This window comes from Nyctereutes procyonoides, unplaced genomic scaffold (genome assembly GCF_905146905.1).
Source record: "Nyctereutes procyonoides isolate TBG_1078 unplaced genomic scaffold, NYPRO_anot_genome, whole genome shotgun sequence".
In the NCBI taxonomy this organism is placed as follows: Eukaryota; Metazoa; Chordata; class Mammalia; order Carnivora; family Canidae; genus Nyctereutes; species Nyctereutes procyonoides.
The window spans coordinates 8983366-8999207 of NW_026575049.1; the positions used below are offsets into that span (position 1 = coordinate 8983366).

At 41.9% G+C, this 15842-nt stretch overlaps 1 protein-coding gene across 2 annotated transcripts in view; it reads right to left on the bottom strand.

The window, feature by feature from the left end:
- GRIP1 (glutamate receptor interacting protein 1) overlaps positions 1 to 15842 on the bottom strand; it is a 657668-nt gene that overhangs the window by 135240 nt on the left and 506586 nt on the right. For both annotated transcript variants that reach the window (XM_055329099.1, XM_055329098.1), the window contains exons 3-4: positions 10351 to 10486; positions 7674 to 7819 (exon numbers count right to left, since the gene is read on the bottom strand). In XM_055329099.1, the coding sequence (XP_055185074.1) occupies positions 7674 to 7819; positions 10351 to 10486 (282 nt within the window). The remainder of the gene's footprint in view (positions 1 to 7673; positions 7820 to 10350; positions 10487 to 15842) is intronic.

The following is a 15842-nucleotide window of genomic DNA, read 5'->3' on the forward strand; positions in this document are numbered from 1 at the left end:
CTTAAGGCTTAGGCCCACGTGGAAACAAAATCATAGGTACTTCCTTTCTTCTTATGTAGCCAGCTTACAGCGAGAGCATAATAATCACATTGATAAAACTCTGTATAACAAGAGAAATAATCTTCATATAATCAATAGAATCATTTCCCCTTTGTAACATATTAGGCAGATGCAGATAGATTTTCTGACATGATGTAGAGCAATTAAGAAAGACAACCCAAATCAAAGTTGGAAGGCAAAAAAAACTCTATGTACATTCAAAATATTACTTCTGTCTAATAAAATAAATATTTACTTAATTTTATTTGATATCAACTGTGTATGTTTTATTTGCCTGCTTATTATTCTTATTTCACAAAATAAAATTGCAGGATTAAGTTGATATCTCTAATTAATATTATGCACAGTATATGTGCAGAATACAAGGTATAAGTTGTATGAAGGTATAGTAACTAAATTCCTCTGTGAGATTGTTTTCAGGGAAATGATAAGTAATTCTGGTTATATAGTACATTATTTCTGAATTAAAAAACAAATTTCCACAAATTAATATTTCATCATTATGGATACAGGGATGTTTTTATTCACAGAGACAAAAGAATTTGCAAACAGCAGAATCTGATGGTCTTAGATCCTTATCTTGAATTTTACAATGATAGCTAATTATCTAATGCTATGTTTATTATCAATAGCACACTTTTAACACATTGCTATTAGATCTTGAAAAGCTGATTTCATAAAACTATCAACAAGAGGGACGTCCTGGATGGCTCAGCTGGTTAGGCCTCCAACTCTTGGTTTTAGCTCAGGTCATGATCTCATGGGCCATGGGATTGGGGCCCACATTGAGCTGGGTGCTCTCAGCCTGGAGTCTCCTTGAGTTTTTCTCCCTCTGCCCCTCCTCCCACTCACATGTGTTCTCTCTCCCTTAAATAGATAAATATTTTAAAAAAGATAAAACTACCAAGAAATATAGAGATAGAATAGATATATGTATAGATTCTATAGATAGAATTTAATTGCATCTTTTAAGGGATCCCTGGGTGGCTCGGCAGTTGGGCATCTGCCTTTGGGCTCAGGGCATGATTCTGCGGTCCCAGGATCAAGTCCCACATCGGGTTCCCTGCAGGGAGCCTGCTTCTCCCTCTGCCTGTGTCTTTGCCTCTCTCTCTCTGTGTCTCTCATGAATAAATAAATAAAATCTTTTTTTTTAAAAAAAATAATTGCATCTTTTAAAAGAACATTTTTTTATCATTTACAGAAATAGGAAGTAATTTTAATTTAGCATTAATTACAATTATTTTTAATTATCCAAAGTTTTGAATCCTCAAAGGAATTGACATGATTATGAAAAGTACACAGTTAAATTCACAATACTGCACATATCCGGCTGGGATATAAAGTACAACATGAACTTGGATCTGCTGAAAAACAACATAAACCTACAGCTGAACAAATGTTTTGGTATATTGCTGATTTAATTAAATGTCATATTCTTGCTATCAGGGGAATTTTGGTTCATTTTAATCAGCCAGGAACAGTACATACAAATAGCTGAAAGTGTTGAGGTACAGTTTTAATTAAATGAAAAAAAAATTGAGTTCAAACCAAATGTTTTCTTTTTCCATGACCCAACAAACCACTTGAATTAATTAGTTAAGAACATAATATTTTTGTTCTACTGTAACAAATAGAAAGGAAAGGAAAAGATATGGGGAGAAATTATTAATGAGCATCTACTTGTGTGCCAGGAAATCTGCAAAGTGGTTTATAAATATTATTTCATTTAATCATTAAATCAACTTTCAATTATATACAAATTCTTATTCTGGGCCACCTGTCCTAGTTGGCTGGGTGTCTGTTCTGGTAATGAAAGGCAGTGTAATTTTAATTTTGCTTGAGGTAAATCTTGCTGACCACAAAATCTTAATCAAATCTAGAGTCAATCTAAAGACTTTTAGGATTATCTACAGCTTTAGATTATCCACACTCCTGCTGTTTATCATTTACAAAAATAAATGTGAACGTTGACTACATTTTGATATACTTAATGAAATAGATTTGGTCTTCATCATTGTTATTTGCATGACTGGATCTTGATGACTGGGTTCTCATATTCACTAGCTGGACTCTTTCTATTGCCATGTGAATTTTATTCATCACTTCACATTTGCATATGTGGACATAACTATCCAAGTAAGGGGCTTCCCCAAAGAATCAAATCCAGTACACAAAAACGTTAGGTTGAAATGAATTTTGCGATGCAAAAATTGTTGTCCTGTTGTCCCTTGTTTCCATATGTGAATATGCATGTCCTACTATACATGCATATTTGTATAATTTTGCTATGGTAGATTAGATTTTTCTAGCTTATATACTACTTCCCTGCCTCCCCAACTTCTACCTCAATAGCAGAATAGGAGTTGTATTCTTTCCCTCCTCATTATCTCATCATGTTGGGCTTCCTCAGGGTGACTCGCTTTGCCAATGGAATGTTGAGAGATGGAAATGTGCTCAGGTAGTTGGGTTTATCCTGTTTTTCCTCTGCCATTGTCATAGGAAGAGCTTTCCCTGGTAGCTTTTACTCCTTCAGACTGAATCCCAGAATGAACTACATGGAGGAGACCTGAGACCGCTCCCCACTTTCCATCATCATCATCATCATCATCATCATCATCATCATCATCTATCACCTGTCTGTCTCTCTTAGAATTGAAAAGTAAGAAGGCCATCAAAGGGACTTGTTTTAATACATTTATTTGAATTTAAAAAGGACTCTTTCTGACAGAAATCTAGTCTGACTTAGCTGATGGCGTAACAGTGAGGACTGCCTCTGCCAATCAGATGATGTGGGAGACGTTTTTCATAAAAGAAGTGAAGCAAATATTGTAGCTCCAAGGTCTGAATGGAAACACCCTTTAAAGACATAGAAACGTTATGCCAGAAATTACATCCTCTCCACCTATTTAAGCTTATGATAAAGAAGTTAAGTGATAACTAAAAAATGAATGAGGATTATGTAATATTTCAAAACCCTTTAGGGTTTGGTAACATTTCTCTAAATACAATTTTGAAACACCACATCATTTTAAAGTCCAGAAGAGCTTTAGAGCTCATGTAGGTCAACCATTCCATTTTCTTTTTTCTTTTCTTTTCTTTTTTTTTTATTTATGATAGTCAGAGAGAGAGAGAGAGAGAGAGAGAGAGAGAGAGAGAGAGACAGGCAGAGGGAGAAGCAGGCTCCATGCACTGGGAGCCCGACGTGGGATTCGATCCCGGGTCTCTAGGATCGCGCCTTGGGCCAAAGGCAGGCGCCAAACCGCTGCGCCACCCAGGGATCCCTCAAACTCATTTTCATAAAGAATTGGAATCTTATGAAAGGCAAGTGGTTCGCACAAGGTCCAAGTCCTAGTTCTTCTCTATCGGATCACATATACACACAGCCACACACATGCAGACACATGTCCTTCCCCCACTTCCTTCTGGACTCTGAGGGTGGCTGAGCCTCAAATTGCTGTGATTCTTGAGAGTTACCAGTCTCGGCCTTGGCGGCTTATCTTACAGCAATCAGCTCTCTCCCCAGGGCCTCCCCGCAGTGGCTCGCTCCTGCTCTCACTGTCTGAGCTCGGGATGCTTATTAATCCCTTCTACCTCCCTGAACTCAAAGATCTTATTAATTTATCTAAACATAATAGAGACAGGGATAATCCGTGGAGAATAGATCTCTTCTATCTGATTTCTACCATCAGGTTCACACTCCTGTTTTTAAAAATATTTTACTCCCTTTTCCCATCAGCTTTAATGCCTGAGGAAGGAAAAGCTGGTATAATCACTAAGTCGTGATAGGTTTTAACCCCTGAATACGTCTGATACTCACTTTCTCCTCTTTAATCTTACTAAAGCTATATTTGGTCAGGATGTCACCTCTGTTTTGGAAAATAATCACAGCCTTCAGGCTTACAACAGCCTCTTATCTACTCTCCATTTGGCTTCCTAAAATGATAACTCTTAAAAACTCAAATCTGATGATGATGATGATGACGTTCCTTGGCTTTAAAAGCCATGAAAACCTCCTTCTTGCCCACCTGATAGTATCCAAGCTCTACCAATATGGCTTCCAAGGCTCTCCATCCTTTTGTTCCTATTCTCCTCACTGGCCTAATCCCTCTCCAGGTCTTCTCTTTCTCTTTGTGCTTTGTTTGTGGTTCAGACATGTGCACTGGGCTATGTTCTTACTTCCTTGCCATACCCACTCCCTAAAATGCTCCTCTTCTTATTGGACTTGCATGACCTCCTTCCAATCTTCTGCAACCTCTAGCTCTAGATAACCCTTAAATCTCCACTACTGGCCTTACCCTGGGAAAGAGTTCCTTTCAGGAAGAGGTTGTGTTTTATTGATATTTATATCCCCAGTGGAATAAAAATGTTTAATCAGGGCAGCCCCAGTGGCGCGGCAGTTTAGCACCGCCTGCAGTCCGGGGTGTGATCCTGGAGACCTGGGATTGAGTCCCACGTCGGGCTTCCCGTAGGGGGCGTGCTTCTCCCTCGGCCTGTGTCTCTGCCTCTCTCTCTCTGTGTCTCTATGAATAAATAAGCAAAATCTTTAAAAAAAAAAGTTTAATCAAAGAGCATTAGCTCTAGATATCTGGATTCTCTTCCCTCCTTGGTGATGGTTTAAGAGTGATTTCAAAACAAATGGACTCCTTTTAAGTTCAAGAAAACATGGTGATCATGGCTAACAAGCACTATGATTTACTAAGTCCATGATGATGATCTAAATACGTGATTATAGCTTTGAATTCTTACATTCTACACCTACTCAAGCCATTTTACAGATGAGACACCTAAGGCTCAGAGAACTTAAATAATGTACCCGAGGTCACAAAGCAAGAAAGGGGGAAACGGACATTTCACCAGTGACAGAGTCTAAGCTTTCAACACTCGATTCTATTTCCTACTCTTGCTGAAAATGAAAAATGTTATAGCAAGGTTTTCGAACACAGACATCATTGGATTTTGTTATAAAAACACGTTATATTTTCGTTGTTGGATTTTATGTTAAGAATAAGAACTCATGATTGGCCATATATGTTCACTCCCCAAGTGCTCGCATCTGGTCCCAAAGCTTCAAACACCTTCTATGGTCTCATTACTCTAAATTTATATTTCCAGCTCGGATGTTTCTCCCAAACTCCTAACCCCACCTCTAGTTCTTTTCTTGACATTGCCTTTCTGCATGGCACACAGACACCTCCACTGCAGCACTGCGAACGATGAACTTCTGATCTTCACTCACAAATCAGCTCTGCCCACGTTCTTGCCCACACCCCACTAATGGCAAGCCTATCCTAGTTGCTCACGCTCAAAATCTCAGGTGGTCCTTGACTCCTCTTTTTCTACAATCCCCATCAAATCTATCAGGAAATCCTGTTGGCTCTACCTTCAAAGTGATCAAGAATGTAACTGCTTTTCACCATCTCCACTGCCGTCTCTCACCTGGATCCCTGCACTAGTCCCGTAACTGGTCTCCCAGCTCTGCTGCACTGTCAACAGAGCGGCCAAAAGGGAGACTTTGAAAATAGGCATTAGATCATGTCCCTCCTTTGCCCCAAGTCATACAGTGCCATCCTCTGTCATTCAGAGCAAAACTCAAGGTTCTTCCAGTGGCCTACAAATGTACGTCACATCTTTTATATTCCTGACTTCCTCTCCTACTTTTCTTTATGCTCACTCTGCTCCAGCCAAATTGCCCTTAATGTTTCTACAACAACCCCAGGATATTCCTGCCTTTGATCTCGGTACTGGCTGTGTCTCTTCCTGCAGTCCTCTTCCCCAGAAATCCACACAGCTGCCTTTCTCACCTCCTGCAAGTTATTGGCTAGTGTCATCCTCTCCGTGAAGCTGTTCCTATCACCTTATTCAAAACTGCAACCCCCCTCCCTCCCCCCAAGAACTCCCAGTCCCTCTCCTGCAGGGCTCCTTCTTTTCCCCATAGCATTCATGACTCCCAGCATTCATATTAGCTACTTTACTTCCCTGCTGTGGTCTTGTTCTGTTATCCCTCTTCCCCTGTCAGGATGTACAGAGTGGTGGCGGGAATGTAGCAAATGCTCAGTAAGCCATTGCTGAACAAATGGGTTACTATCGATCATTAATATTCAATCTGAGTTCTCACTGGTAGAGAAACTCAAAGAGCTTTCTCAGGTAGCATCCACATGAACAGCTTATTAACAGGAGAGGTGGTGCTAGAACAACATAGCTTAAATGCAGGACAGCAGTAACGCAGAGCATATGGATATGTCACAATGAACAAACCCATGGACTCTGGAGTCAGGGAGCCTGGGTTCACATTCTGTCTTTGCTGCCTACTTATTTGGGAAAGATACGTAACTGAAGTCTCTGTAAAATGAGGATAATAATGGTAATAATGCCTGTCCTGTAGTGCTGATTGATTTGTATATCTATTATTTATAACAAATGTTTATCATGCCAGGCACTGCTTTACAAACACAAATTCATTTAATCCTCACAACAGATCTATGGGTAGGAGCTAATATTATGCCCATTCCCGAGATATGGAAACTGTGACACAGAAAGCTTAAGTAGCTTTCTCAAAGGCATGCCGTTAGTTGTAGGTGAAGCTGGGATCAGAACCTGGCTGTTAGACATCAAAGCTCAGCTCTGCTCTGCTGACTGTCCCCATGGTGAGGATTAGGTGTGTCCGTGCAAATCAGGTTCCTTATAACGCTCGAAATGGAGTACACTCTGAAAATGTGTGGTTATGTTATTATTACTGTTACTTGATAATAACATGTTTTGAATCTATTTTCATGTTTCAGAAATTAACAGAACTACACAAGAATCAACATAAAACATACTAAACATGCTTTTCCTAACCCTAGTCACTAAGTACAAAGCCTGGATGCAAGTGAACGCACAGAACTTATACATATGTTGACTGTTTAGTAAAATAGCTTAGGGGGTGGGGCACCTGGGGGGGCTCAGTGGTTGAGCGTCTGCCTTCGGCTCAGGGCGTGATCCCGGGGTCTTGGGATCGAGTCCCGCATCGGGCTCCCTGCAGGGAGCCTGCTTCTCCCTCTGCCTGTGTCTCTGCCTCTCTCTCTGTGTGTCTCTCATGAATAAATAAATAAAATCTTTTTTTTTTTAAAGTTGCTTGAGGTCACAGAGCTAGGTTTTTTTTTTTTTTAATGATAGTCACAGAGAGAGAGAGAGAGAGAGAGAGAGAGAGAGCGCGCCAGAGGGAGAAGCAGGCTCCATGCACCGGGAGCCCGACGTGGGACTCGATCCCGGGTCTCCAGGATCGCGCCCTGGGCCAAAGGCGGGCACCAAACCACTGTGCCACCCAGGGATCCCCAAATAAAATCTTTAAAAAAATAAAATAAATAAAATAGTTAAAGTGGCAAATATGATGTACCTACATCCCCTTAAAGGAACACAAGTCCTATGGCATTTTCTTGTTATCTGCACTCTTTTTAATTCTTCTGGAGTGGGCTAGAGGCTTATCAATTCAAATAATTTCTAAGTATCAAGAAACCATGCCCTGTCATTCCTGTAATGAGACAGTGATGGCAAAAGGGGGCAACGACAGAGAACCAATTGATTAAGGCAAAAAAGTGGCACAGCTGTTCTGCGCCCACGCTGTGATTACTTACAGACTGGTGGCAGCTCATACTCGACTTCAAGAACCACTCTTTCCCCGACGTTCTTCAGCAAGCTGATGATCTCATCGTGGCGGAATTTGGCCAGGTTGATCCCATTCACCGCTTTGATGTAGTCCCCCACATCCAGCTGATCACTTCTGCAAAACAGGGCATGTTGCTTCAGTGGCCCCCTCCTCTCTACAGGCCTACGTTTTCACTTGTCCTTTGGAAAAACACACGCAAGCCCCAAAGGCCTGAGTGGCAGGAGCCCCTGGCCCTGGGCCTGGAGTACAGCTGAAGGTGGCTGCGAGATCCAGCAATCCTCTCATCCCTGCTGACCGGCTCACCCTGAACGCCCTTTACCGGATCTGCTATGGACTCTGATATTTTCCCTAACCCTTTGCCTCTTTTAAAGAGCACCATAGGGATCCCTGGGTGGCACAGCGGTTTGGCGCCTGCCTTTGGCCCAGGGCACGATCATGGAGACCCAGGATTGAATCCCACGTCGGGCTCCCGGTGCATGGAGCCTGCTTCTCCCTCTGCCTATGTCTCTGCCTCTCTGTGTGTGTGACTATCATAAAAAAAAAAAAATTAAATAAAGAGCACCATGAAACAAAATAGATTGTTGTTGTTGTTGTTGTTGTTTGGTTGCTCTGCCCCGAGTCTGTTCTCTAGGAACAGAGTATCCAGATCCTGGCATTGCCAGGACCTTTTCTTTCTTCTTATTCTCTGTCATTTTTGCTGCTGGCCTCCTCGACATTTCCTAGCTCTCAATATCTTCATTGGGAGTTTGTTGAGGGCTAAGGAAAGGGCCAGCTTATATTGCTATTTATTGCTTACAGCAGTAATGAGAGAGAGAGAGAGAGAGAGAGAGAGAGAACAAATTACAGTGAAAGCATAGGGTTTCAGGACAATTCTCACCTCTTTCCAACACAAGAATCGAACGGTGGCTACTGGGCAGCCCCAGTGGCGCAGTGGTTTGGCGCTGCCTACAGCCCGGGGTGTGATCCTGGAGACCCGGGATCGAGTCCCACGTCAGGCTCCTTGCATGGAGCCTGCTCCTCCCTCTGCCTGTGTCTCTGTCTCTCTGTCTGTCTGTCTCTCTGTGTGTGTCTCTATGAATAAATAAATAAGATCTTAAAAAAATAAAAAAAAAGAACTGTGGCTATTTTGGGGGTTTTAGGCAGACTTCACGTCTAAGGCAAAGGCAGGCAGTGAGACCACAGATGCTACTTAAAATCTGCATCACGGATAAGGACCTTCAGGAACACTCTGTCCCCACACAGAAACACCTAATGCATTTATTTAAGTCCAACTCCATTCCTCTTCAGAAAGCTTTCCTCATCTGCTGCAGCCTGCAGCCCATGCTGCCCCTCTTCCCTCCGGTTCACTAACTCTCCCTGGACAACTTAACCACCTAATGCTCTGTGACAACACTCACCTTGTTGCCTTTTACTATCATGCAATGCTGTTATTGGTCTCAAGCTCTTTGTGCTCTTTATCCCTACCTCCTCCAGCAAATTATAAGCCCCATAGGGCAGGGATCTTAACTTCGATCATTTTAGTTTACTACTTGTAAAATCGTCGTACCTTCAACAAAGAACAGTTGGTAGGTGACAACGTGAATTGTTGGTAATTGACAGTGTGACCCACACAGCACAACTTTTAATGACAGCATCACTACAACTGGACATGGCATTTCCCCCCCACATCCCCCCATTTACTCTTGCTTCAGGGTGACACATGAAAAAGCTCTGGAGACATGGGAAGCCCTAGCATCACAGATTGGCCGTGACGGTTATAAAATAAAGGGGGCTGTGGGTGTGGAAAGAAGTCTCTTTCCTTCTGGAAAAAAAAAAAAAGGAGATGAGGGTGCTTGTGCTGACATCAGCCTATTTCACCAACAGCACCTCAGATTATGGACAGTCAGTTGCATGAGGCCTCTGTATTGTACAGACAGGTCCATCATCCAAAGCAGGCATGATTTTCAGGGATACCTGGTAAGGGAAGAACCCTAAAATGTAATTTGTGATTCTGTGGGCAAGACTCTTGATGTGCAGGAGGTAAGATGCATTAACCTCGCTTTCAATGAAACCTGACGGTCCCATCTGAAGCACATCTCAACCAGTCCATGAGGCAAGCCCGCCTGTACCCCCCTGGCAGCGGCCAGGGCAGCGTGCAGCTCATCGGGAGGGGGACACAACGAGACCTCCCCAGCTCCGCTCCCCTGCTCTTGGAAACCTCATCCTTGTCCCCATGAAAAGGAAGATCTCGCAAGTAGAAAAGCAGAGAAGGCATGGGCCAGGCAGATCGTGACTCAGGAGCTCGGAGCCGGGCCTCCCAACACCTTGGCTGGCCGCCCCCTCCACGCCAGCTGCCAGCACGCACGATGTAGGGTCACCGGGCCCGTTTGCTTGATCAGCCCTGGCCGCTGCTCGGTGGCATATCTGGGGACTCAAGCCATGCAGGCATTTTAAAGCCGAAGTCTTCTGAGAGGCCTGGGGGCTCCCTGGCGACTTGGCACAGGCCAGGACAGCTTCCCAGACACACCCCAGCGTGCGGCTGCCCGGCAGATGGCAACTGTCATTTATTTATCAGTGACCTTTACCGAGGGAGTTTGATTTTTTGCATTAGTCACCCCCCCCACTGTGCTCCTTTTCCTACATTTCCCTCCCCCCCGAGATATTACCTGGCAGCGATTCCTCCTTGGCGCAGGTTCGAGACCCGTGGCTTGCCGTCCTTGTCAACTCCGCCCGACACTGTCAGCCCCAGGGTGGTGCCCTCCTTCTTCATCAGTTCAACCACAGTGGAGCCCTTGAATTCCTCTGTGGGAAGGAAAGCATTTGCCTCATTAGATGAGGGTCGAAGCCAGGATACTGTTGTGCGTGGTGAAGGGACTCCTGCCATCAGCTCTTCCCACTTCTTCCCTTATGAGAAAGGATCTGCGGCCTCTTATCCACGGTGCTTTGCAGAGCATCTCATAACGACGTGCATGCGGACCAAGCTGAGGCAGATACTCTATCGCAGGCCATTGAAATGGGCCCCAGTGGGTTAGTCCACTTTAGGCTCAGCAACAAAGAGTCCGATGTGGCTTATGTACAAATGACAATATTCACCCTTTGTTTTGCGACTTTCTCTGGTTCCTCTCCTTGTAACTCCAAAGGGGACAGCTGAGAGTTGTAAGACAAGGGCCTAGCACAGAGTTTTAAGCAATAATACAACAACAATAATTTTAAATAATAATATCGATCATGCAGCAGCAAGCTCCAAGTTGCTGTTACATTTTTAGCTAAATAAGCCAACGACACAAGAGAAGAGAGCTTTCTACAAGGTCAAGAAAAATATTATTGACTCTGTTGTTTTTTTTTCTTTGTCTTTCAGAAAACAAAGTACAATGGCTTCACAAAACAGTTCACCTTACTTCTTACAGGATGTATCACAATATGGTAAGGTGGGGTTGGTACTCAGAATCTCCAGGTAATTGCCACACACCCTTTATTCTCTACTTTCAAAATTTTCAGATCCCACTGATCTGACAATGCCTATACACCGAGAGGGGACCCGAATCTTCTGATTTTAGGCACAACAGAAAGTGAGAAAACTTTGAGAATATCCTTTTCTTTCAGAAATAAAAGTAGTCAACATCGACCTATCCAGAGATTAACCATGATAAACTGTTTCCAAATTCTCCGTTATGTTATTTCCCTTCTGCATACACACTTTCTAGGGAGGGATGAGGAAACTCAAGTTTTCCAATTCTTCCTGAATCACATTATGAATTTCAGGAGTTATGACCTTCGAGGATGTCAAAGACACTCACCAAAATGAAAGAATGGACTTTCTTCTTCAAAGTTAAGAAACCAAAAAGGTTATTGGCACACCTCTTCCCCTTCCTTAATTACACGTGACAGTTAATTATCATATCAAAAATGTATATGAATCCTTATCATAAAAGTTTTTAAATTGCTGCTGCTGGTATATTATCCCACCAACCAATGAAAAAAATAAAATCAAGTTAGGGAAGGAAATTATCACTCATCTGATCTAGTAAGGAAAACAGTATTCCAGGAAGGAAGGCACGGGAATAGGCCACTGATTTCCTCACCAACGTATTGAATATCATTTCAGGCAAGGCTTTCAAGATTGCCAGAGCCTGTGACCTCTTGCATATGTGCATATGCAAGCTGTGTTGCTTTTTAAAGTAGAAGCCAAGGAAGAGTCTATGAGTGTGAATGATGTCAGCTTCATTCAGTACATTTTGTCTGAAAGATCAAATAATGATTGAAATCCAGGGATCAAAATTCTTGTCATGTGCATAAAAGCGCAGGCCTTTTACATGATTTACCAGAAGGATTTGAAACAAAATTCCATGCACTGTGTGCATTTAACCTGTGTGCACCTTAAATCAGAATAAAACAACCCCTTCTACCTCCCATAAAAACAGATAGGCCCAACTGGTACTTAACGAGGTCAACCTAACAAACAACCCCTAAAGTCCTTCTTGGCAGAAGGCTAAGTATAAATTACTTTAAAAATTAGGTTAAATAATTAAAGTAATGAGAATTACATAACAGATGATGACTATTCATAATACACAGACATAATGTGCTCAATGATCTTGCCCAACAAAAGAATTCTTTGCATTTTCTTAAAATACATAGATGCTCCTGTATATTTAAGTATTTGGTCATAGATCTTTACTTGAAGAATTGGAAGCTTAGTTTTTTAAGGGCCCATCTGAAAAGTCAATCAGAAATGTACAAAGAGGCAACTATGAAACAGTAATAATCGGTAAGGGAGAAATAAGTTTTAACTAATAAGACCTTCACTCCTACTATGTTTTCAAAAACATATTTCCTGCATCAAATGGGACACCAGCACATAGATGCAGCCTTATGGGATGTGGACAATGCAGTTTTCTCCAGAAGGGACTCCGGTCCTTACCAGGCTTCTGGCTGAGTCTTGGAAATCTCAAAAAAGCTTAATTACTTTAGCTTAGTTTGGTCTCTGTCAAAATATAAATCTATCTGGGCTTCTTTTAAAACTGGTAATAGTCAATTACCCTCTTATTTTAAAATGTTTCAAATCTTTCCCCAAGAGCTAGTTGTAATAACATGAAAGCGAGAAAATATTGATGCACCAGTGAATTGAGTAATTTGTGCCTTCATGGATTCAAGCGTTTATTGAGCGCCTACTATGAGCCAGAGAGTGAAATTCAAAGATGAAGAAAGGCAGAGATGCTTACAGCCTAGTCACAGAGGCAAATGAGTCACAGACCACCATGCCAGAGGGTGGTTTGGGGTAAGGTGGCCACACAGGAGACAGTTCTGGCTATAATGTAAAGTGAAGGCTCGCTGTTCCAAATGCAACATCTATTTCACAATTTTGTCTCCTGTCTAATCCATCTGTATTTATCGATCGGGATTAGCTGAGCAGAACAGACTTAAGGAGGAATCTAAATTAGGCAAAACTCAGGGGTAAAGATGGAATATTGTTGCAAGAAAATACGCTGAATCATGAGAATGTTAACTGCCAATAAGTATCTCTAGACCCTGAAGGATTGACTAAATCTTTTATGGGTGTTTTGAAGGAACAGGAGAAAAGAAGCAGTCAGGAGAGGGAGGAACATGCTTCTGGAGTATACTTTCTGCTAATCTGTGCTCTCCGTTAGACGAATCAATCATTTTATGTATTTTTTGGTGTTTCGTGTTTGCATAATGATCTCATGGCAAAGAGAAATTATGACAGATGCATTCAATTGCATGAGTTCACTTATATATCCAAGCTTACTGAACAAAACTCTGCAGTGAAACACTGGAACTTAAGTGAGTCACTATGTAGTGACAATTTATTTCTTTGTGACTTAAATTGCAATCATCCCTCCCCAAATTAAGAAGACCATGTAGAGAAGACTGTAGCATCCCCAAATTGGCAAGCAGCACAGGGAACAGATGATGCCCAATTGGCAAGGAATGAGATGGTTTTCGATTTGATGTTTTCCTTTATCACCATATTTAATTATCTTAGCAAGTAAGTTGCAGGTTTACATCTGTATCTGTACTCACTCAACATAACCAACAAGAATCACACTGATGGAATGGGATTTAGTTTTTTGCTGCTCTTCCTTGGATTTTGTAATTCAATCCTCTTAATTACTAAACTCCAGAAAGTTTTAAGGAATGTAGCAGTGATGCCTGGTGAAAGCAAGAGAATTATGAAAAGTTCTTGCAAATAAGAAAACTCAATAACATAGATGATTACAAAAAATATGCTGAAAGCCATATCCTTTTTTTTCCAAAGATTTATTTATTTATTTATGACAGAGAGAGAGAGAGAGAGAGAGAGAGAGAGAGAGAGAGAGGCAGAGACACAGGAGGAGAGAGAAGCAGGCTCCACGCCGGGAGCCCGACACGGGACTCGACCCCGGGACCCCAGGATCACGCCCTGGGCCAAAGGCAGGCGCCAAACCACCGAGCCACCCAGGGATCCCCCAAGCCATATCCTTTATATAAACAAATAGCTGGTTAGAAGTTACCATAAAAGAAAAGGCCATTTACAGTAGCCAACAATAAAATTCCTAGGAAAAAACTTAATGAAAATGTACAAGATTTACATGAAGAAAATGTCAAAAACACTTCTGAAGCACATAAGATCAGAACAAATGTAAAAGCACTCCATTCATTTATTCAATAAAAAACTGAGCACTTACCATATGTGCAAGGCATCGTTCTAGGCTTTGGAGATATAAAACTGAACAAAATGAAGAAAATCCTTGCCATCTAAGAATTAATATTCCAGTGGGTAGCACAATCTAACGTCAATCTATGAAGTTCACAATATCAATAAAAATGCCAATAAGATTTTTTGGGACACAAGATATATTCAATATTATTGCAAAAATGGAACATGCATCCCTGCAAAGATTCTGTGAAAAACTGTGATCCCAAAGTAGACCTGGTTAATGTTGCGATGAGAGAACATAGAGGAGCCTGTCCATGATGCAAACCCGAATGAATGTATTGGAGTCATGACTGGATGTTACGCTACTAGTTATATTTCCCTAGTTAACCCGAAGTTTGAGCCTAGAGCGGGAAGGCTGACAAAGCCTCTGCGTCTGCCTTCCAGACATTGGTCAGAGTCTGGATCGGCTTGGCTTTACAAAGGAGAAAAAGAGAAAGAAAGATAGAAAGAAAGGAAGGAAGAGAGAGAGAAGAAAAAAGAAATGAAGTAGTACAGACACAGGGCATTCGGAACCCTTTATTAGACCATCTTCGCGTTTTGTAATACTGGTTTGCATAAAATAAAGGTATGACATAAGAATCATATACTGTTTTGTAAAACTTTTGGAGTCCGGACATTCTTGGTTCATTGCTTATTTAAAAAAAAAAAAAAAAACAGAATTAGGCTTAGGCCAGAAAAAGAGAGTTAATTCCAATTTTTGGCAAGTCCCTAAAATTCAGGGACTGAATGGACAGGGAATCCCAGAGTGCACAATTCCAACAGTTGCTGAAAGTGGGGAGAGAGACAAAAAGTGATGACAACAAAAAGGAATAAGGACTATGACAAAAAATAAATAAAGGGCTGTCATGGAGCAGCCAGGGCAGACCCCTAACCAGAGGCTGGGCAAGGAGTGCTCGGAATGGCCCCTTGGAAGAGCCATCCCTGAGCTATCTTGAAGACAGCCTCCGTTCAGTGAGTGGAGAAGGGGGGGCTTTGGAGGCACAGAAATAGTAAATGGTGGGTGATTACTTGGGTTCTGGGGAGAGGATATCCATCAGTTGAATTTGCACTTTCTCCATCTGGCTGCATGTTAGAATCACCTGGGAAGCTGTTCAAATACCAATGCCTGGGCCCAACCCAGAACAAACCATCAGAATACTTCCTAGGGGGAATTTTTAAAATTAAAGTTTTACTTTTGAGATTAACTATAGATTCTCATGCAGTTTTAAGAAATACTATAGAGAAATCCCATATGGCCTTTATCTTGTTTCCCCCCTGTGGTAACATCATGCAAAACTGTCATACAATATCACAAGCAGGATACAGACACTGGTGCAGTCAAGAGACAATATAACAAGTTCCCTCGTATCATCCTTTATTGCCACCCCCACTTTTCTCCTCCCCAGACACTTTCCTTAGCTCTTGGCAAACCCTAACCTATTCTTTTTGCTTATAACTTTG